Raw genomic sequence first — 25179 nt, 5'->3', positions numbered from 1 at the left:
TCAAACTTATAATACCCCCAACACATAGTGTTGTAGGGTATAACAATGCCGCTCCCTTTTCCAGTACAGAAGACATCGATTTCTACGGAAAAATAAGTCTTTACTCGAAAACGTTTATCCATTTGGTATTTATCCATTTTTGGTATGCTTATGTTCGATCTTTATAATTCCTATAAGTTGTTGTAACATTTATGTAAATTAGTCACCCTCATTTCCAATTTCAGACCTCTAGCCATACTCCTTTGTTTAATATCAACGAATACAATTTTATATATTTGCTTACACTTTTCATGTAATTTTAGTTAGAATCTTTTTTGGATCATATCTCATCCCCTCAGTCACATTTCAAGATTCTAGTTTCAGAGGTTTCCCATAAGTGTCTATGTGTCCACAGGTGTTGACCAAGTACTGGAATTACTATTTTAGAAAATTTAGATTTACATTCTCCCATCAAATTTTTCCTCCTCATTTTGAAGAGTATAAAAATATTCACTTGGCCATTTCTACTCCATTTTCATTAAATTCCATCGAAAAAAAGGCACGTCGTACTTTCTACACAACCTTAACGAGAGCACATAAAAAGCAATTAAAATAAATCATTAAAAATTCCTACAACAACAACAAAAACGACGACAGGCAGCAGCAGCAACAACAACAACAAAAAATTATCATTCATAATGATAATTTAACAAGAAAAGCTCATACAAAAGTTTTGCAACATGCATTTATGTTGCGGTGGGTGGTGGGTGGCTGACTGATTGTGGGTGCCCACACATGTATGTATGTGTGTGAGTGTCTGTCTGTATGGACGGGAATTGCATGTTTGCATATTTGTATCTATAAATAAAAAGTTGCATATAAAACCAGTAAAGAAAGTTTTAAAGTCGGGCGGGGCCGACTTTATGATACCCTACACCACTTCGCCAATTTAGTAGAGCTGCACATAACAATTAAAAGTTTTTTTATGGGAGAATTCAATCATACACGCTATGATTATAATTCTAATTTAAAGTTCGGAGGACTAAATATGCCGAAGCATTTGTATCTTTTAAATTCGGACTTGTGTTGCCCATTTGTTGCACAATTAATTTGAAATCGGATAAAGATATATATATATATATATGGGAGCTATATCCATATCTGAACCGATCTCGATAAAATTTGGCAAAGATATTTCTGAGCTGTATTTGATATATTTCCCTGAATATCATTGTTATGGAGTGCATATTACGGCTGAGGGTAGCAAATATAACAAATCGGATGAACAGTATATATGGGAGCTATAGCTATATCTGAACCGATCTTCACCAAATTTGACATACTAGCTTCTAGACTCAATTCGGTCGTAAGTGCCAAATTTCATTCTATTTGGGTAAATATGAGACGCTTGGTGCACAATAAAAGGTAAATCGGACGAAGTTATATATGGGAGCTACATCCAAATCTGACCCGATCTCGATAAAATTTAGCAAAGGTATTTCTGAGCTGTATTTGATATATTTCCCCAAATATTGTGTTGTTACAGAGTGCATATTACGGCTACGGAGGACTTAAATAACAAATCGGATGAACAATATATATGGGAGCTATGGCTATATCTGAACCGATCTTCTCCAAATTTGATATACTAGCTTCTACATTCAATTCGGTCGTAAGTGCCAAATTTCATCCAATTTGGCCAAATATTAGACGTTTGGTGCACAAAAAAAGGTGAATCGGACGAAGTTATATATGGGAGCTATATCCAAATCTGAACCGATATTGATGAAATTTGGCAAAGATATTTACTACTGAGCTGCATTTGATATATTCCCACAAATATTGTTGTTACAGAGTGTATATTATGGCTGCGGAGGACAAAAATAACAAATCGGATGAACAATATATATGGGAGCTATAGCTATATCCGAACCGATCTTCACCAAATTTGACATACTAGCTTCTAGGCTCAATTCGGTCGTAAGTGCCAAATTTCATCTCGTTTGGGCAAAGATTAGACGTTTGGTGCACAAAAAAAAGTAAATCGGACGAAGTTATATATGGGAGATATATCCAAATCTGAACCGATCTCAATAAAATTTGGCAAAGATATTTCTGAGCTATATTTGATATATTTCCCCAAATATTGTTGTTACAGAGTGTATATTATGGCTGCGGAGGACAAAAATAACAAATCGGATGAACAATATATAAGGGAGCTATAGCTATATATCTGAACCGATCTTCACCAAATTTGACATACTAGCATCTAGACTCAATTCGGTAGTAAGTGCCAAATTGCATGCCATTTGGGCAAATATTAGACATTTGGTGCACAATAAAAGGTAAATCGGACGAAGTTATGTATGGGAGCTATATTCAGATTTGGACCGATCTCGATAAAATTTAACAAAGATATTTCTGAGCTTTATTTCATATATTTCCCTGAATATCGTTGTTATGGAGTGCATATTACGTCTGTGGGTAACAAATATAACAAATCGGACGAACAATATATATGGGAGCTATAGCTATATCTGAACCGATCTTCACCAAATTCGACATACTAGCTTCTAGACTCAATTCAGTCGTATGTGCCAAATTTCATGCCATTTGGGTAAATATTAGACGTTTGGTGCACAATAAAAGGTAAATCGGACGAAGTTATATATGGGAGCTATATCCAAATCTGAACCGATCTCGAAAAAATTTAGCAAATGTACTTCTGAGCTGTATTTGATATATTTCCCTGAATATCGTTGTTACGGAGTGCATATTACGGCTGCGGATAACAAATAAAACAAATCGGATGAACAATATATATGGGAGCTATAGCTATATCTGAACCGATCTTCACCAAATTTGACACACTAGCTTCTAAACTCAATTCGGTCGTAAGTACCAAATTCCATCCCATTTGGGTAAATATTAGACGTTTGGTGCACAATAAAAGGTAAATCGGACGAAGTTATATATGGGAGATATATCCAAATCCGAAACGATCTTAATGAAATTTAGCAAAGGTGTTTCTGAGCTGTATTTGATATATTTCCCCAAATATTGTTGTTACAGAGTGCATATTACGTCTGCGGAGGACAAAAAATAACAAATCGGATGAACAATATATATGGGAGCTATGGCTATATCTGAACCGACTCCGATCAAATTTGACATACTTGCTTCTAGAGTCAATTCGGTCGTAAGTGCCAAATTTCATCCCATTTGAACAAATATTAGATGTTTGGTGCACAATAAAAGGTAAATCGGACGAAGTTATGTATGGGAGATATATCCAAATCTGAACCGATCTCGATAAAATTTAGCAAAGGTATTTCTGAGCTGTATTTGACATATTTTCCAAAATATTGTTTGTTACAGAGTGCATATTACGGCTGTGGGTAACAAATATAACAAATCGGATGAACAATATATATGAGAGCTATAGCTATATCTGAACTTATTTCGATCAAATTTGGCATACTTATTTTCAGCCCTAATTTGGTTGTATGTGCAAAATTCCATACTATTCGGGTTGATATTACATGTTTGGTGCACAATAAAAGGCAAATCGGACGAAGATATATATGGGAGCTATATCTAAATTTTTGCCGATTATCTCCAATTTCAATAGGGTTCGTCCTTGGGCCAAAGAAATGATTTGTGCAAAATTTCATCTGGATCGGATAATAAATGCGAACTGTACTTTGTTCACAAAAATACATGGACGGACGGACAGACGGACGGACAGACGGACGGACGGACATGCATAAATCGACTCAAAATGTGATTCTATGCAGATCATCAAAAGGACTTATGGGTCTATCTCGTTTCCTTTTGTCTGTTACAAACAAATGCACAAAGACCTAATACCCTGACCACCTTGTGGTGTAGGGTATAAAAATTGCATATAAAAATATTAATATAAAATGGATGGTAGAATAATCTATGTAAATATGAAGGTGTATTCCGCCAATGAGGGTGTGTGTGTGTGTGAATAAATAAATGTCTGATTTAGTTCAGTTAATATAGACTACGGTCCATAAACCCACTAGGTTAGGATGTGCATGTGTGTGTGTGTGTGTGTGGGGGGGTTTGTATATAAAACTTTAATTACGTTTATATACTTTATACTGGCTAAATAACACACACACATATACATGCAACCCCAATACATTCGCCGTTAGCTTCATATTCCGTAAAACTTGAATGGATTCCAAGAGTCAAAATATGAACACCCCCCCCCCCCTTCTCAAACCAATACAAATGAAAAATTGCGCGCGCATTTCAGCCATACATTGAAATTCCCATGAATGGGGTGGCATGGGGGTTGGGGGTGATAATGTTGTGGCAGGGCCAAAGGAAGAAGTTGGTTGGTCCTTGTAACATTTGGGTGGGGGCTATGGCCTTTCACAGAGAGAAAAAGCTCGCTCTCTCTTACTCAAACTAGCAGTTCACCATTTGTGGTGAATATCTTCAATGGAAGAGAAATTTGGGATTTTATTCTCATGTGAGAGGGGTGATGGTATGTGTGTGAGAGAGGGCACACGGGGAAGAGCTCCAACAAAACACAATGCGGCATTTGCAAGGCAACAAAAACAACCAGCACAACATTTAAATACTCTTTCTCTCCTCTCTAGCTCAGTGGGTGAGTGGGGATATGTGTAAGGGATTCGTAGTATTTTGGTTTATATATTCAAATTGGAAACACACACATACACCCATCGAAACTTATATACCCATATCTGGCTCTGAGAGTGTATTGGCCACATGAGTGTATTCAAACACACACACACACACATCTAAAGTGCTTTTGCTGTGAGTAGCACTTGTATTAATCAAAAATGTCTGCCGTAAATTTTATTATTACTACAAGAAATGAAGAAAACCAAAGGGGACGATGACGACGACGACGCCATCTTTAAAAAATATTTACCCAATTCCGTATCCTTTAATCCTTTCGCCGCCCTCTCCCTCCCTGCCTTCCTCCCTCTCATGTAACCTAACCCACAAAGAGTTGCATATCTTTTCTTGTTTTGTTTCTTTTGTTAACCAAGTTTTTTGTTGTTGTTGTTGTTTCTTTTGCGGAACTGCCACTGCATCCTTAATTACAAAGTAATCAGGCTATAGGTTTTTTTGTTGCCGTTTTTTTTACAACTACTGTGAGGTTGCCTTCTTTGTCTTTTCATTTTGAATTAATTCGAAGACAAAGCAAAGGATTAACTGAAGCTTTATTTATAATAACTATCAGTTTTGTATGAGTTTTTGAATTTGGAATGGGCAAATCAAAACGGAATATGGTTCATATTTGACATTTTAATTAAGAAGTTGGAAATCGGACTGTTATAAATCTAAATACTATGATCATTTTTATACCCTACAACACTATGTGTTGGGGGTGTTATAAGTTTGATTGGGCCAGAATTTATGTAACACCTCGAAATATTGGTTTCCCATATAGGAAAGTATATATGGATCTTCCTAGCTCGCCGAGCTGAGTCGATCTAGCTATGTATGTCCGCCCGTCCGTCCGTCTGTCCGTCTGTCCATGTTAATTTGTAATCACGCTACAGGTCGCAATTATGGCCCGATCCTAACGAAATTTTGCACGAAGGTGGGGTTAGGGTCAGAATAGTTTTTCTTTGGAGATGATCGCCAAATGTTTAGGGGTTGAAATGGACCAAATACTGAAAAAATGTCGGATTTTGCAGTAGCTATACAGATCGCAATTATAGACCAATCGACGCGGAATTTCGCGAGTAGCTAGAGTTTAGGGCGGGGAAGAAGAGGTCATCGGATAATATTTACCGGGTAAAATAGACCATATCTTTTGTTTTGAAAAAATTCAAAAGTTTTCATTAAACCGCGAATATTTTAAATCCCGGCGAAATCACAAAGCAATGACAAGGTTACTTCTGACCTTTACATTGATGTTAACATCCAACAAATCGGATATATAGCAAAATATGTGCGATATATATGTCTATCAAAGAAAATATGCTTGAAAGATCTCTTATATGTCGAGAACGGCTGAACTTATTTCGACAGTTCTCATTAATTCAGAATGGCCTCTTGGCAGGAAAGAAAAAACGTCTAAAAAAATCGCATAAAAATATCTCTCTAAAGATGAAAATATTGATTTTGTAACATTTTCTCATATTTTTTCAATTTTGTCATATTTTCATTTTGAATTAAACATTTGGTAATTTTTCTACAGCTAACAAAACTAAGTAGTTAGGATATCAGGATATCATATACAGATGGCATTTATGGCCCGATCCTTACGAAATTTTGCATGGGGATAAGATGAGGATCAGAATCGCCATATATTTAGGGGTTGAAATAGACCAAAAAACTGCAAAATTGTCAGCAGGTCGTAATTATCGCCCGATCACCGGGCATTGCAAAAGCCAAGCCGTTTTGGATGGCCATCCAAAAATATTCAATGTGCGAAACAGTTTGCCAACTTTTGTAGATAAAATACGAAAATGTCCATTCCAGTGACTTTTTGGAGAATTCACAAATACAGGAAAGACGCACTTCTGACTATTTCGTTAACGCTGATTTCGTTGAAGAATATAGTCAAATGTCTGTATCTCATATAGATGCGTTTCAGTCAAAAACCAATAATAAATGTTAATCTTTTGCCACTTCTGAGAGATTATAGGTCTTTGAGAGATTATAGGTCGTGCAACATCTACCAATAAATTGGAAATGAGCAAATTAGTTTAAGTTGCTATTATTTGAAAATTAGAGAACGAAACCTGATGTTTTTCTTTTATAATTTGTCACAATATCTTGTGGAATTCTTCCGAGTATCTCGCCTATATAAACTGTATCGTTTATTATAGTGTTGTTGGGTATTCAACGGTCGGCCCCGCTCGACTGTAGCCTTTGCTTACTTGTTAAATTTATTATTTACACAACAAACACTGTTCTGTAAATAATAATAACTCCACAATTGTTGTCAGGAAGTCCTTGGCAATCTATTTTTAATGAATAATCGAATCGAATTCGAAATAATCGAAATGTTGACCAAAAAGTCCAGATTCACGTTATTGAGACAAGGTCAGTATGTAAATAAGTCCACATAAAATTCATGATTTTTTTGTCAAGAACTCATTGAACATTTATTTTAAAAAATTGGAAAAATCTAGGATATTTCCATATAATTTTAAAAAATTCTTAAACAAAACCCAAAATTTTTTGTCAGGAGTTCCTTTGAAAGCAAGTGTCAATTTAATCCTACGAAATTAGCAAATGAAGTTCTTAAAAAAATACTCACAAAGACCATTTCTTTTTTAAATATTCTTAAAAAATTCTCAAAGTTTTTGGTTGTGAAGTCCTTGGAAAATGTTTTTAATAAAAATGTTGCTACTTTTTGTCCATTAAATGTTTGAATAACAATAAACTCCTAATATTGCACCCGGAAGTCCTTAAAAATTTCTTCATAAATTAAGATTTGTTGACTTCTTAGTCGTTGAGGGAACTCCAAGATTTATAATCTGAAAACCCTCGGAAAAATATTTTTTATAAGCAAGTCACGATTGGCAGACTCTTGAGTTAAATATATTTCATGAAAGCAAGGATATTTTTAATCCTCACAAAATTCATGATTTTGGTCAAAAAACTCATTAAAAGCTATCATTTTAAAAAAGTAAGATTTTTTTTAATTTAAGAGAGTCCCCTGAATTTTTTGCAAATACAAATACAAATTCGTGAGGATCGTGCCATAATTGCGACCTGCAGCGTAATTAATAATCAACATGGACCGACGGACCGACGGACATACATAGGTAGATCGACTCAGCTCGGCGAGATAGGAATAATTTCCTATGTCGGAGACCAATATTTCGAGTTGTAACATAATTTTTGGCCCAATTATTATACCCCCAACACAAAGTGCTGTACGGTATAAATATTCAAAACAATTACTAGATGTTTGGTCAAGAACCAATTTTAAAGACATTTCTAAAAAATATGATTTTTGGTCGGAAATATCATAAACTATTTCCTCTAAAAAGAGCTTCAAGTCTAGCATTTAAAATGTCTTTAACAAGTTCTTGATTTTAAAAGTTTCTTAAACAAAATCAGACGTTTTTATAGGGTGTTTATTAAAAATGAATGCTTAAAAAAAGAGTTCTTAAAAATCATCGTTTTTTGGTTAGGAAATTTTACAAATACTCCTTTTGGTTAGGATTTTTATGGACAAATATAAATATATTTACAATATGCGATACGTAAGAAGTCCTTAGATATGTCCTACGCAAGGAATGTATTAAAATATATTTTAATACCCTCCACCATAATATGGAGGGTATATTAAATTTGTCATTCCATTTGTAACACCTCGAAATACACATTTTAAACCCCACAACATATATATATTCTTCATCAGCATACAATTCCATGTCGATTTAGCGATGTCCGTCCGTCTGTGGAAATCACCCTAGCTTCCGAACGAAATGAAGTAGGCTGATAAAATTTTACTTAAATGTGTATTATGTCTACAGGACTTTTGGTATTGAAAATGGGCATATAGGTCCACGTCTTCGTATAGCCCCCATATAACAGTATCTCCCGATATTCGGTATTTTGATGATTTTGGCGACATTATTTACCGGAATTATTTCAAATTTCGCATTTGAAGTTCGTAATAGATACTACAGCATAAACCAGAAAATGGGACATGTAGGTATACGTCTTCGTATAGACCCCACCATTTTAGAGACATTATTTACCGGAATTGTTTCAAATTTGGTATTTAAAGTTCGTAATGGATACTGCAGCTTATGACAGAAGATTGTCTGTGCAGGTCCACGTCTTCGCATAGCCCCCATATAACGCTACCTCCCGATATTCGGTATTTTGATGATTTTAGCTACATTATTCACCGATTTTTATTTTTAACTTTCGAATTTGAACATTGTAATGGCTCATGACAAAAGTTTCCGATGCCGGTCAACGTCATCATTTAGACCTTAATATGGTAGCTACATTCGGTATTTTTAAGATTTTAACAGAATTTTTAAGGGATTTTATTTTTTCTGAAAATTGCGAAATTCGTTGCAATTGGGTGGCCGAACTTACAGCCTTTTTTACCTGTTAAAAATACACTCTCCAAAATCCATTATTTTGGGTCGGGACGTTCTCAAGAAAAATGTTCCTCATGAAGCCCTTAAAAATGTCCCTTCAAAACCCTGATTTGGACGTTATTGAACTCATGATATTTACCTAGTTTTCTTGAAAATGTAAGCTTTGGTCAGATAGTCTTAAATCTACCGAGATCCTTGAAACTATTACTTAAAAATTGTAAGGTTTGTATACAGGAACAAATTTTGAATTGGATATTCACATTTCGAACAAAATCCATGATTTCCTGCCATTAAAAATTATTCCTTAAATGTTTAAAATTTTTAACAGGAGCCATAACTTATGTCAGGGTATCCTTATTATCAGTAGGTGTTTGAAACTTCATTTACTATACGGCGTCTGATACTTTTTAACTTTTTTTACAAGAAATATCCTGGAAAATCTAAAGATGCATGACCTTTAAAAAAATGGCCTAAAATCCTCGATATTTGTCCAGAAAAATCTAAAGGAAAAGCAAGTCGTTTCAGTCCCAAAAATTTTCACTGCAAAATTGTTGATTTTGTGGCATAAAGTCAATGAAAGTCAAAGAACCAAATTCATTTTTTTTTGCCGGGGAATCTTAAATATCTTCTTTAAAAAAATCCATGATTTTTACCCAGTTGTTCTTTGAAGAAATTGGTTTAAAATCTCGACGATTTTTGTTCAGGAAGGCCTTGACAGAAATATTCCGAAGATTCCGTAATTTTTATAAATCTCCAAATATAAATCTCCAAAATATTGAAAAAAAAAAAACAATTCTTGGTTATCGTCAAAATTTTCAAATTTGAGTCGCCGGGATGAAATCAGGATATTGGTAGAAATCAGCAAATATTGCAAAGCTGTAACAACATTGCTCACTGCAATGGAAAATAATATGAAGTTAAGTCAATGTGGGAATACTCCAGACTGAAGCAATAATTTCTCATAAAGTTTTCGATTACCGCTTTTCATACAATATCCATGAAACATTTTAAGTTGTCGGATTATTTTTCTAAAAATTATGCAAAACAAAATGTCGGCATAATTTTTTACACATTTTATTCAATATTCGCAAAAGTATTTATTTGGGCTAATTTTTGAAGAGAAACCAAAGACATATTTCACATTTTTTGAACACCTCACACTTTCAGTCAATTAACTCTTTGAGACGGAGGTACAAGCGAAATGGCCCACTGAATAACAATTCGCCCTATGAAAATTTTTCAACACCGGTTCGAGCTTTGACATACATTTCAGGTCCCATGTTTGTTCTGCCCAAAGTTGAATAGGAAAATCCTCTCGAAAAATGTTTTCAATACAGCCCCAGCCTTTGAAATAGTTCACATATGGGTGAGATAAAAAAAAACTACAACAAAGTCGAACGCCATAATTTTTAGCTTTTTTTAAATTTTATTGAAAAAATGTCGAAAATAGCATCAAATTTTAGAATATGTTTAGATTTGTTCGAATTGGTCACCTTTGGCACGAAACGGCCATTGAAACCATCACACGCTGCCCTGATGTTGCTCTGCGGTATTACGATAGCCACGATTGAATTCCATCACGAATAACTTCTTTTCTGGAAAATTCTCACCAAAAAGCTTTAGTGCGCTTTTAAACAATATAATGAGCTGTCACTGGAACAATTTTAACAGCTGTCGGACGAGTGGCTTAGAAATGGCAGCAGTCTGAAGTCGGTATTTTTTTCAATTTTTTCACATTTTTCTCATTTTCATTTTCTCACCCTGTATAATGGCTTACCTTAATTATTAGGATTTTGAAGGAGATTTCCCATTTCCCATACATTTCTAAAATTATTAGTATTTTTGTCTCACATTTAAAATGTGTTTTATAATATCGGCCGTTGATCGGAGAGGATCATTTGATGAATATATTATACTTTCACTCAAAATTAATAAATATTGTGATATTCGAAGAAATCGAAAACGACTTATGATTTTTCAGAAATTTTTGGGGAAATATTAAAAGAAGCGATTCTAATTATCTATTTTCACACTGCATCCGACATTGAAAAAAATATTGAGATCACCAAAATTTGATGAAACTCGGTGAATAAATTAAATTTTCACTCCTTTCTTGGTGTTGGTAGAATCAGGAAAGTATTTCCAATTTTAAGAGATTTGCGATTTTTCAAAATGTGTACTCTTTTTGGGGGAGATATCAGAATAAATAGTACTACCGACAAAATACTCATTTCAAATCTAATTACCATTATTTAATTTTGAGCATGTCGCATAAAAGAAGTGCTTATTTATGGTCGCAAATTTAAAAAAATTGATAATTCCAAAAAAATTGAGTTGAAAACAAAATTCTCATTTTTGTCGTAAATTTCAAGTTCAATTTAAATTACTTCATTTTTTTTTTTTTTTTTTTTTTTTTGGAAATCATTCTTTGACCAAAAAAAAACAATGCAACGACCTTGAAAAGAAATTGAAAGTCTTTCCATAGATAACTCCCCCGAAAAAAGACGAAAAGGATTTAGCAATTATTAAAATTTTTCAAAGGAAACCCCCCAAAAAAATACAATCTCCTTAAATATACAACACATATTCAAGAACACATACATACATATATTCTCCCCCCGATGGAATAAAATCAAAACAGAATTGTAACCACGAACAATAACCACAACAAAGCAAAACCAATGGTAAAACGTACGTAGTAAAAGTAAATTTTCAAAAAACGAGAGAATCAAAAAAATACTACAAAGGACACGCCACAATAAAAGTAAAGACGAAAAAATCATAATAATAACATCAACAACTGCAGCAACAACAACAACAACATCGAAAACTGTAAACAAAATAAATACCGTAAAACGTCTGCACCACACTGAGAGCCATCTTATGTCCTTAATCCTTTTGCCCATGGGAAGACGCAGTATGATGTCCGTATTATTGTGGGCCTTCAATATGGGTGGTTCACTGCAAGAAAAGATGGAGAAGAAGAGGGAAAAAAGAGGAAAATGAGAAAAAAATTGTGAACGAATGGAGGAATAATAAATCATTGAGTAAATAAATTGCATGCACTTTTTTTTTTGGTTTCTGAGGAATATTATGCATTATTAATTTTGTTGTGACTGGGTGAGTTTGTTACAGCTTTCAAAAATTTAGTCAAGTTAAATGAGGAAATGCGATGTTTATTTGCGAAAGACCAAAGTTTTATAGTTCCTAAATAATTATATCAAAAATTTCAAAAATTTAAAAACCAAAAGATATTCTATTACTAAACAAGTAAAAAAGCTGTAAGTTCGGCCGGGCCGAACTTTTAATACCCTCCACCATTTGGAACGAATTTGGAAATTTTCGAAAAAAATAAAATCCGTTAAAAATGCTGTTAAAATCTTAAAAATACCAAATGTAGCCGTCATATTAGGATCTAAACGACGACGTGGACCTGCACAGGCAACATTTGTCATAAGCCATTACAATATTCAAATGTGATTTTTGAAAAATTAGGCAGAATGTAATACTGTTTATACCACCATAGTATGGAGGTTATATTAAGTTTGTCATTCCGTTTATAACACCTCGAAATATACATTTTAAACCCCACAAAGTAAATATATTCTTGATCAGTATAAAATTCTATGTCGAATTAGCGATGTCCGTCCATCCGTCTGTCCGTCTGTGGAAATCACTCTAGCTTCCGAAGGAAATGAAGTAGGTTTATAAAATTTTACTCAAATTTGTATTATGTCTGCAGGACATTTGATATTGAAAATGGGCCATGAAGGTCCACGTTTTCATATAGCCCCCATATAACGGTACCTCCCGATATTCGGTATTCTGATGATTTAAGCGACATTATTCAACGGAATTGTTTCAAATTTGGTATTTGAAGTTCGTAATGGATACTACAGCCTATGACAGAAAATTGTCTGTGTAGGTTTACGTCTTCGTATAGTCCCCATATAACGGTACCTCCCGATATTCGGTATTTTGATGATTTTAGCTACATTATTCACCGGAATTGTTTTTAATTTGATATTTGAAGTTCGATATGGATACTACAGTCTGTGACAGAAAATTGTCTATGCAGGTCCACGTCTTCGTATATCCCTGATACAACGGTACCTACCGATATTCGATATTTTTATGATTTTATGGACATTCTTTACCAGAATTGTTTCAAATTTGGTATTTGAAGTTCGTAATGGATACTACAGCCTATGACAGAAAATTGTCTATGCAGATCCAGGTCTTCGTATAGGCCCCATATATCAGTACCTCCCTACATTCGGCATTTTAATCATTTTAGCGACATTATTCACCGGCATTGTTTCAAAGTTGGTATTTAAAGTTCGTAATGGATACTACAGCCTATGGCAGAAAATTGTCTGTGCAGGCCCACGTCTTCGTATAGCCCCCATATAACGGTACCTCCCGATATTCGGTATTTTGATGATTTTAGCGACATTATTCACCGGAATTGTTTTAAATTTGGTATTTGAAGTTCGATATGGATATTACAGCCTAAGACAGAAAATTATCTTTAAAGGTCCACGTCTTCGTTTAGCCCCCATATATCAGTACCTCCCTGTATTCGGTATTTTGACAAGTTTACGTACAATACACACCGAAATTGTTTGAGATGTCGTATTTGAAGTTCCTAATGGATACTACAGCCTGTGACAGAAATTTGTCTATGCTGGTCCAGGTCTTCGCACAGCTCCGATATAGTGGTACCTCCCTATATACGATATTTTGAAGATTTTAGCTACATTATTCACCGTTAATTTCAAGTTTCGAATTTGAATATGGTAATGGCTTATGACAAACAATGCCTATGTAGGTCCACGTCGTATAGGCCGCAATATAAAGGCTATATTCGGTATTTTTGAAATTAAAATTTTTATTTTTTGAAAATTTAGTATAAAGGTACCCCTATCATTTTCTATCTACCGAATTCTACTTAGAATCCTGCGATACCCATATAACACACCACCCCCCCCCTTTTTTTGCCCTCTTCAACCCCCGCTCTTCCTCGTCTTCATCATTAGTAAAATAATAATTCCATCACGACATAAAGAACCATCACAGTCATTATTTGTAAATATACCATCATTGCTCTGTAATGACTTTTTATGATGAGAATTATTACATTTTTCTGGTTTTGTGGTTGTTTTGGGCCTTTTCCCGCACACACACACACATACACACATTGAGTATCAAAATCTAAGGGATGAAAGCCAGTATCACAATTTAATCCAAAAAGAAGAAAGCGATATGAACTGACTCCCTCATTAAAATATTGATGAAGTTATCAATATCCAAATCAACGAAGAGGAATCAATGAGAACAAACCACCAACGTGTAGTTGTTGTGACCTCCTCCCCCTCTCTGCCTGGCTCCCTGCCTGCCACATGTGAACAATTAAACTGATAGCTGGCAATATTTTGTGTGTGTGCGCGTGTGTGTGTTATTCATTTTTTTTTGAAATATTACAAAATATTCTCTTTCATTCATTGCATCCAATTGAACGAACAAATTGTCGGATTCACCCCGCCACCCGCTCCGCCATTTAGCCGAGTTGTATCCCCTGTCTCAGGGGAAATGTAAAATAAAGGTTTCGCTTCACATCGTTTTTTGTTTTTTTTTTTGGCTTGGCTTGGCTTTAGTTGCAACAATGTCCTGGGGTAGTCCTTTTGTTGAGAGGTTGTTAACCATGGCATATTTTACATTTGTTCCATATTTTATTTTATATTCCCATATTTAAGCGTGATTAACCGAGCGTGATATTTTGCGTTCCAAAAAAAAAAAAATAGGCAAGAATGTGACTTATGTTCTGCGTTTATTGAGAGGGAAAGATGAAAAGAGGTTTAACAAGTTAAAAAGCAGTAAGTTCGGCCTGGCCGAACTTTGAATACCCTCAACCATTTGGAACGAATTTGGAAATAAAATCCTTAAAAAATTCTGTTAAAATTTTAAAAAATACCGAATATAGCCGCTATATTGGTGTATATACGACGTGGACCTATATAGGCATTGTTTGTCATTAGTCATTACCATATTCAAATTGGAAACTTGAAATAAACGGTGAATAATGTAGCTAAAATCATCAAAATATCGTATATTGGGAGATACCGTTATATCGGAGCTGTGCGAAGACCTGGACCTGCATAGATAAGCTTCCATTACGAACTTGAATTACGACATCACGAACAATTTGGGTGGGTATTGTACATAAACTCGTCAAAATACCGAATTTAGGGAGTTACTGGTATATGGGGCCTATACGAATACCTGGACCTGCATAGACAATTTTCTGTCACAGACTGTAGTTCCCATTACGAACTCTAAATACGTAATTTGAAACAATTCCGGTGAATAATGACGCTAAAATTATCAAAATACTGAATATAGGAAGGTACCGTTATTAGGGGCCATACGAAGGCTGTAGTTCCCATTTCGAACTTCAAATACCAAATTTTAAACAATTCCGGTTAATAACGTCGCTAAAATTATCAAAATACTGAATATAGGAAGGTGCCGTTATTAGGGGCCATACGAAGACGTGGACCTGCACTGTCAATTTTCTGTCTTAGGCTGTAGTATCTGTTACGAACTTCAAATACCAAATTTGAAACAATTCCGGTTAATAATGTCGCTAAAATCATCAAAATTCAGAATTTAGGGAGGTACTGGTATATAGGGCCTATACCAAGACGTGGACCTGCACAAACAATTTTCTGTCTTAGGCTGTAGTTCCCATTACGAACTCTAAATACGTAATTTGAAACAATTCCGGTGAATAATGAGGCTAAAATCATCAAAATACCGAATATATGGAAGTACCGTTATATGGGGGCTATACGAAGACGTGGACCTGCACAGATAATTTTCTGTATTAGGCTGTAGTTCCCATTGCGAACTCCAAATACGTAATTTGAAACGATTCCGATGAATAATGTCGCTAAAATCATCAAAATAATGAATATTGGGAGGTACTGGTATATGGGGGCTATACGAAGACGTGGACCTGCATAGACAAATTTCTGTCTTAGGCTGTAGTATCCATTACGAACTTCAAATGCCAAATTTGAAACAATTCCGGTGAATAATGTCCCTAAAATCATCAAAATATCGAATATCGGGAGGTAACGTTATATGGGGGCTATACCAAAGCGTCAACCTACATGGCCCATTTTCAATACCAAAAGTCTTGCAGACATAACATACATTTAAGCAAAATTTTATTAATCTACTTCAATTCGTTCCGAAGCTAGAGTGATTTCCATTGACGGACAGACAGACGGACATGGCTAAATCGACATAGAATTTCACGCTGATCAAGAATATATATATACTTTGTTGGGTCTGACATGAGGAGTTACAAACGGAATGACATAGTTAATATACCCTCCATGGTATGGTGGAGGGTATAAAAATATATGGGACATGGACATTTTTCTCGGAATCTATGAAACAAGTCCCCTAAAAATAGACAGACAATTTTAAAACAAGGAAAAACTTTAAAAGGGTTTGGAGAGCTACCAGGCCATAGAAATAACGAACGCTTTTGAAAATTTTCTTAGACCAAAAAAATGTCAATATTCATAAAAGATTGGTGAAATAACTGACTGACTTACTGATCGAGAATCAACGCCCATACGAAACGGATGAAGCTAGAATCTTGAAATTTTGTTCGAGGGTCATGGCTGGGTTTTGGACATTCGTACTAAAAGGATGCGAAAAGTACTAACAATTTAATACTTTGTGCTGGACAAACGACATGAGGCAAAAATCTGAAATTTGTAAGGTAACTTTAAGACTACGAAAAGTTCTAGAATGGTACTAAACTTCCATTGTGGTACGATTTGGTATTATTTGAAACGGATAGAGCTAAAAACTTCAAATTTGGTATGCAAATCAAGATTGATATATGAAGGGGATTTTGGTTATGTGTACCAAAAGTGTGAACTGTACTAAATGGTACCTAAATTTGGAACAGTTTGGTTTAGGGTGAACAAATGAAGCTGGAATTTTGAAATTTTATATTGGGTTCACTGTTTGTGGTTGTTTTTTGATAAAGAGGTGGTTTTGTTAGGGGTACTATAATGGTATGAATAGTACAAAATAGTACTAAATTTGGTACAATAGTTTCACCCCATAGAACATATAGTGCTGGAAATCTGAAATTTGCTATTAAAGTTCTCTGTTCATGAGTAGCCTGGACATATGAAGGTGGTTTCGGAAATGTGTACTTTATTTGTACGAAACGTAACTGAATGATACTATTTTTGGTATTGAGTGAAGGGATTGAAAGATACAATTTTAAATTCTGGAATCCTCAAATTTGGCATTAAGATCTCTGTTGGTATCTGGAATTGAGATTAAGATGGTTTTGTAAATGCGTACTATAATTGTACGAAAAGTACAGAATGGTACTATATTTGTTATTGCATGAAGGGGTGGTGATAAATCCTCGAATTTTAATTTTGAGGTCTCTGTTCACATCTAGAATTAAGGTATGGAGATGGTTTTGGAAATAAGTCCTATATTTGTATGAAAAGTACTAAATTGTACTATGTTTGGTATGGGGTGAAGGGATAGGGCTGAAAACCTGAATTTTGATATTGAGGTCTCTGTTGGTGTCTGGGATTAAGATATGAAGGCGGCTTTAGAAATGTATACTAAAATTGTACAAAAAGTACTAAATGGTACCACATTTGGTATTGGGTAAAGGTATAGCGCTGGAACCCTCAAATTTAATATTGAGGTCTCTCTTAGTATCTGGAATTGAGATAGGAAGGTGGTTTTGGAAATGTACTATAATTGCACGAAGAGTACTAAATGGTACTAAATTTTGGTATTGGGTAAAGGGATAGGGCCGAAATCCACAAATTTGATATTGAGGTCTATGTAGTTGTCTGTAGTGGAGAGAAAGAGCAGGTTTTGGATATGGGTACTATAATTGTACTAAATGGTACTAAATATGGTATTGGAAAAGAAGGAGGTGATTTTGGAATATGCACTGTGAACGTACGAAAATTTCTGAATGAAACTATATTCGGTATTGGATGAAGAGAAAGGGATGGAATCCTCAATTTAGATATTGAGGGGTCAGTTGGTATCTGTAATTGGGATGAGGAGGGATATTTGGAAGTGGGTACTATATTTGTATTGGATGAAGGAATAGAGTTGATGTCCTTAAATTTGATATTCAGGTCTCTGTTGGTGTTGTGGTTTTGGGAAATGTGTTCTGTATAGGGCCGGGATCCTCAAATTTCTAAATTTTGCCGAGCCTATAAAAATTCTTATTTTATACTGTATTACTTCAGTGTCTTTCTCCAAAACCACTCCACCACATTCACACATCCATTAGTCGATACTCTTATTGAAAAGAGCTCCGGAAAACTTCAAGCTACCCATACCCACATATAATTGATGGCGGTGGTGGTTGTATGGCTGAATGGAAGGCCGTCGACGACGACGCCGACTACCTCTTAAAGCCATAACTTTGTAACTTCACACCGAATCAAATGAAATCAAATCAGTCAAAACGACGACAAGGACGGTCAAGCAACAAGAAAAATACCAAAAAAAAAAAGAAAAAAAAATATCTCCCGCTAACAAGAGCTGAAGATGGAAAATGTCTTTGAACTCTTTGCCATGTCTTGGCCATATCTTGGCCCAATGGAAGAATGGCCATCGAACGAGCGCCACTTTGAGATTACATAAGAAGGTCATTTATTTCCACATTTCGCTGTCATTGCTCCGAGAACTGCCACGAGTGGGGCAATGAAAAACGATACAAAATAAAGAAATCAGAAATCAAATAAAAACCTAAAGAAAAATGCGATTTTTTCTTATGGCACTCAAGAGCAACGCAGGAGTGTGTGTGTGTGTGTGTGTGTGTGTGTGTGGCACAGTGGGAAACATTTTGGGGGAAAAGAGGAAGAGTTATCTTCAGGTCATGTGGAGCCAGAAATTATAGCTTTATGGCACTCGTCTCCAATTCCAATGCGAAAATATGAACAGGGACTATCTTTGTTAACAAAAAAAAAATTAATTTAAAAAAATATTTTGGAAAAAAATAAAAAATAAATTCAAATTATGTATTTCTGGCATTCAGGTACGATTTAGACTCTTGATGTCTTCTAGGACCTATAGCAGAATTTTATGAGAAATAATTTTGTAGAATATTTTAACCTGCTACGATCCCGTCCAAAGGGACTTTTAAAGCATATAAAACATCAACAGCCAATGAGACCCCTTTGTTGACTCGCTTGAGGGTTAATATTTCCTGGCATCTTCTAGAACCTATAGTAGAATTTTTTGACAAAAAATTTAGTAGGATTTTATGAGTTGTTACGATCCCATTTAAAGGGGAGTTGTTAGCCCTATTTTTAAAAAAAAAGTACCAAAAATACCCCTTTTTTACTCTCTTGAGGGCTGAAATCTTTCCTCGTATTTTCAACTGCAATATTGCCGAAGACACAATGTAACTAAAATGGACGGATTCCGGGGAATCTTAATCCAAAAATTTCCGAAAGTGGTGGAGAGGGGGAATTCACCCCCCCCCCCCCCTATTTAGATTACTTTGTGATGTAAACTTTCAAAACGCTGATACACTTGACTTCTTTTTTTAGCACTTCTTTCATAATCTCTTAGCTGGTTGCTGTAATTATTAATAAAATTGGATTTTGTCGCACAGTGTAGTTGTTAAGGATTTTCAGACAAAAAAGTTTTAATTTTGGGAAATATTTTTTAGAGATTTCCCAATTGATTTTTTTCCCAATTCTAGATTTTGAAGAAATATTTTCTATTTTCCATTCTTGGGATCTACCTCTACAGATTCTTACATGAACATCACACATGGTGAACAGAGGGAGGGAGGTCTCTCCTAGTCATACAGACTCGACTTAAACCTGTATGGTCAGGGACCCCCACACAGGTGGGGGTGAATCCATCAAGAATCTCGAAAATCTCCCAGAGACTTGTTAAATGTATTGGTAATACAGATATAAGGTATATGTTACTGGCCTTTCATAGCGGAATGTTCTTTTATAGATCTCTTATAAATGAACTTCTTTTTATAGATTTTTTTAAATGGATCACCTTTTAAAGCTTCTTCCAAAGGTAGGAGACTTTTTACAGATCTGCTAAAGTCAGAAGACCATTAGGTGATTTTCTTTAAGCTGTTCGGGAAATAAAATACATTCTATACAAGGAGAAATTAAACAAGTAAAAAAGCAATAAGTTCGGTCGGTCCGAACTTTGAATACCCTCCACCATTTGGAACGAATTTGGAATTTTCCCCAAGAAATTAAATCCGTTAAAAATTATGTTAGAATCTTAAAACTACCGAATATAGTCGTTATATCGGGGTCTATGCGAAGACGTGGACCTGCATAGACAACTTTTGTCATAAGTCATTACAATATTCAAATACGAAAACTAAAAAAAATCGGATGAACAATGTAGCTAATATTATCAAAATAACGCATATAGGGAGGTTCGGGGCTATACGAAGACCTGAACCTGCATAGACAATTTTCTTTCGTAAACTGTAATATCTACTCGGGACTTCAAATACGAAATTTTAAACAATTTCGGTGAATTATGTGCCTAAAATCTTAAAAATTCCGAATATAGGGAGGTACTGATATATAAGGTTAATAATATCGCTAAACTCATCAAAATACCGAATATTAGGAGGTACCGTTATATGGGGGCTATACGAAGTCTTGCACGAACATAGACAATTTTCTGTCATAGACTGTAGTTCCCACTACGAACTCTAATTACGAAATTTTGAAACGATGACGATTTTAGGTACAATATCAACCGAAATTGCTTGAAATTTCGTATTTGATGTCCCTAGTAGATATTACAGCCAGTGACAGAAAATTGTCTATGCCCACGACTTCGTATAGCCTCCACTTAACGGTACCTCCCGATATTCGGTATTTTAATGATTTTAGCGACATTATTCACCGGAATTGTTTCAACTTTGGTATTTGAAGTTCGAAATGGATACTACAGCCTATGACAGAAAAATGTCTATGAAGGTCCAGGTCTTCGTATAGGCCCCATATATTAGTACCTCAATATATTCGGTATTTTGACGATTTTAGAGCCATTATTCACCAAAATTGTTTTAAATTACGTATTTAGACTTCGTAATGGGAACTACAGTCTGTGACAGAAAATTGAAGGTATTAAGGTCCAGGTCTTCGTATAGCCCCCATATATTAGTACCTCCCTATATTCGGTATTTAAACGATTTTAGGTACAATACCCATCGAAATTGTTTGTGATGTCGTATTTGAAGTTCGTAATGGATGCCGTGACAGAAAATTGTCTATGCAGGTCTAGGTCTTCGCACAGCTCCGATATAACGGTATAGCTCTTCTATGCATACACATAACTTCCTTCCGATCTTCCCTATATGTGTAGAACTTTTTAATTTTCACTCGTATTTTCCCTCCACTGTGCCACTCTGCCTTCCTCACTAACTTCCTCCGCCAATGATTATTTATTTGAATGACTGACAACAATTTTGTGTGGTACTTGGCTACATTAAATTCGAGAGAATGAAAGCTAATGCTTATTGACTTCTTGTGTTTTTTTTCATATTCCCCACCAACTGGTGGCGGATGAGAGGACGAGTGTCAAATGTGAGTATATGTAAACAAATAATAGTTGTCACTTTTGTCAATTTAGTCCTCTGGGAGGAAATTTGCAAAGTTTTCATGATTTGTTTACTTATGTAGCTGGCTGCATAGACAAACATGAGACCTCCCTCATCCCACTCTCCCGCAAAAAGCAAATAGAGTGACAAACCAATACACACACACACACACACACACAAAGAAACCGAAAACACACTAACACATTGTCGCAGTTAGGCAACATTCATCATCGTGATATCATTTTCCGATATTGCTATTCTCGTTGAGTGTGTGAGTCTTTTTTTCTGCAGGACATGAAGGATGTTGTTGCGCCGTCTTTCTTCATTGATGTCGTCCTTATTGAAGGCATGGCAAATAACAGAAGATGAAGAAGAAAACACTACCATTTATTATTATTTTTTCTTCGGTTCGTTTTTATACCCTCCACCATAGTATGGAGGGTATATTAAGTTTGTCATTCTGTTTGTAACACCTCGAAATACACATTTTAGACCACACAAAGATTTAGCGATGTCCGTCCATCTGTCCGTCTGTAGAAATCACTCTAGCTTTCGAACGAAAAGAAGTAAATTGATAAAATTTTACTCAAATGTGTATTATGTCTGCAGGACTTTGAAAATGGGCCATGTAGGTCCACATTTTGGTATAGTCCCCATATAACGGTACCTCCCGATATTCGATATTTGGATGATTTTAGCGACATTATTTACCGGAATTGTTTCAAATTTGGTATTTGAAGTTCGTAATGGATACTACAGCCTAAGACGGAAAATGAGCAGTGTGGGTCCAGGTCCACGTCCGATATTCGGTATTTGGATGATTTTAGCGACATTATTTACCGGAATTGTTTCAAATTTGGTATTTAAAGTTCATAACAGATACTACATCCTATGACAGAAAATGAGTCATGTAGGTTCTTGTCTTCCTATAGCCCCCATATAACGGTACCTCCCGATATTCGGTATTTTGATGATTTTAGCGACATTATTCACCGGAATTTTTTTCAAATTTGGTATTTGAAGTTCGTAACAGATACTACATCCTATGACAGAAAATGAGCCATGTAGGTCCTTGTCTTCCTATAGCCCCCATATAACGGCACCTCCCGATATTCGGTGTTTTGATGATTTTAGCATCATTATTCTCCGGAATTGTTTTCAAATTACGCATTTAGAGTTCGTAATGGGAACTACAGTCTGTGGCAGAAAAATGTCTATGCCGGTCCATGTCTTCGTATAGGCCCTATATATCAGTACCTCCCTATATTCGGTATTTTGACGAGTTTAGGTACAATACCCACCGAAATTGTTTGAGATGTCGTATTTGAAGTTCGTAATGGTTGCTATAGCCTGTGACAGAAAATTGTCTTTGCTGGTCGAGGTCTTCACACTGCTCCGATATAATGGTTCCTCCCTATATACGATATTTTGATGATTTTAGCTACAGTATTCACCGTTTATTTCAAGTTCCGAATTTGAATATGGTAATGGATTATGACAAACAATGCCTATGTAGGTCTACGTCGTATAGACCCCAATATAACGGCTATAATCGGTATTTTTAAAATGTTAACAGAATTTTTTAAGGATTTTATTTTTTGAAAATTTCGAAATTTCTTTCCAAATGGTGGAGGGTATTCAAGGTTCGGCCCTGCCGAACTTACATCTTTTTTACTTGTTTTTGTTCGTTTTTTTTTTTTTGTTTTGAAAACTACACCATTTCACCATTGCCACAATGACACACACACACGAATACTCTCTCATACACTCACATCCTTTATCAAACTATGCCATTGCATGTGTCTTTGAATTTGGTTTCATTTTTTTTTTTTGTGTTATTGATTTGTGCTCTTTATTTGTTTGTTGATGTTGATTTCTTGTGTTTGTCGAACGAACGCCGTTGCAAGGCTGAGCGTCTGAACGGCTGACAGGACTACCCCAGCCTCTGGCCGATTTTTCTTGCCATTTTATTTCTATTGTTCCAACTGGCAGTTCGTTTTCTCTCTCTTTCTCTAAAAACCAATTATTTTAAAAGGCCTTCAGCGGCAGCCGCATAGAATGTGGCACAATGGTGACAGCGTAACGTCGTCAGCGTCAGGCATTGTGTCAGTCATAAAAAATATACCTGAAATACATATATCTATTTTACCACAAACATACCACAGTTTGATTGTAACAATAGCGAGTGAAAATTTTACGACCAGATTTCTGAATCGGCAATTTTTTTAAAGGCAGAGTGGTTAAATTTTTATATATAGAAAATTTTTATATCCTACACCACACTCCAGTCGAGGACTGGCTACATGTATTGTGCTCATGTCCATTTTACGACGACATCCGGAATCTACATTCCATGGATATCTCCAATGTTGAGGGCCAATGGGATGTTAGTCGGTTTCTCACCACTATCTCTACGCGTGCTAGCCTTGGGGAGTTTGCTAGCCGCACTTTCGCCCGTCGTCGGGCACTAGTGTGAATGTGTCTGCTCTGTGTGTATGAGTATGAATGGGAGATGAGTGTGTGGTTTAGGGCGTCTTAGAACGTTTCTATGACCTAGACGAGAATAATAGCCACAAGGGGTTAACTGGAAGTAACTCGGTAACGAGATCTGGCCAGAGGTCTTTTTCTGGTACCGCAGGTGGTGGGAACTGACAGGGAATCTCAACTCTCTGCCTCACCATCATAGATCCTTCAGATCTTGTCGGGGGCACATTCTAATCCAATTGGTTGCCGTTCGCCTGCATCAGAGCGGAAGAGGTGAATAGGCCTCGCTCCTTGCAGTGAGAAAGCTACGTCCATGTAAACGTGGTGCTTAGACTGCTCCATGAGTTTAACATTTGTGTTGCACTCGTCCTATTCCCTGATCGTGCCTTAAATTTTCTCTTATTTTGGATGACCAGTCCCGTGCTGTATAGAGCAAAAACCGGTAATAGTTTCGACTACGAAGTCTGACCGGAAACTATTCGGGTGCCGCGGGTGTCAGGAGCCCCTAGATCTGTTGATCTAGCCTGACTATGGAGAGGCCCCTGTTTTGGGTACACGCGGTGGTTGTCATTTATACAAAAATCGCGGGTAGAGCTTTGGCTCGATGTGGTGTTGCATTCTCAACCGGGTGCTGCGACCCATGGAGCAGCAGAGATGTAAGATAATCCTCAACCCCTTACCAAGAGGGAAGTGAAGCCCATATAGCAGATCTTCGAATTGGTACCTGCGGAATAGATCTAGAACTCTGAGGAGGGCTACCACTCTCTAAGAGAACTCTGGGTAATTCCAAATTGGCGCTGGCCGACGCATCGTATCGCAATGGTGCATCATGGTTGAAGCCGTCAAGGCGATAATCATGTAAAACCCCTCGACTTCATCCTACACCACTCTGTAAAAAAGTAATATGTACCTTGAACTCTTGGTGCTAGACCGAACTACAATGTGGTA

The 25179-nt window shown here is 35.9% G+C and overlaps 1 protein-coding gene across 1 annotated transcript in view; it reads right to left on the bottom strand.

Moving 5' to 3' along the window:
- The window catches only part of LOC101890312 (protein Skeletor, isoforms B/C), a 129644-nt gene that overhangs the window by 10737 nt on the left and 93728 nt on the right, over positions 1-25179 (bottom strand). Inside the window, exon 4 of the mRNA XM_005181660.3 lies at positions 11921-12032. Within this exon, the coding sequence (XP_005181717.1) occupies positions 11921-12032 (112 nt within the window). The remainder of the gene's footprint in view (positions 1-11920; positions 12033-25179) is intronic.

Source organism: Musca domestica, unplaced genomic scaffold, assembly GCF_030504385.1.
Source record: "Musca domestica strain aabys unplaced genomic scaffold, Musca_domestica.polishedcontigs.V.1.1 1, whole genome shotgun sequence".
NCBI lineage: Eukaryota > Metazoa > Arthropoda > Insecta > Diptera > Muscidae > Musca > Musca domestica.
This window is presented reverse-complemented; position numbering and strand designations above follow the sequence as displayed.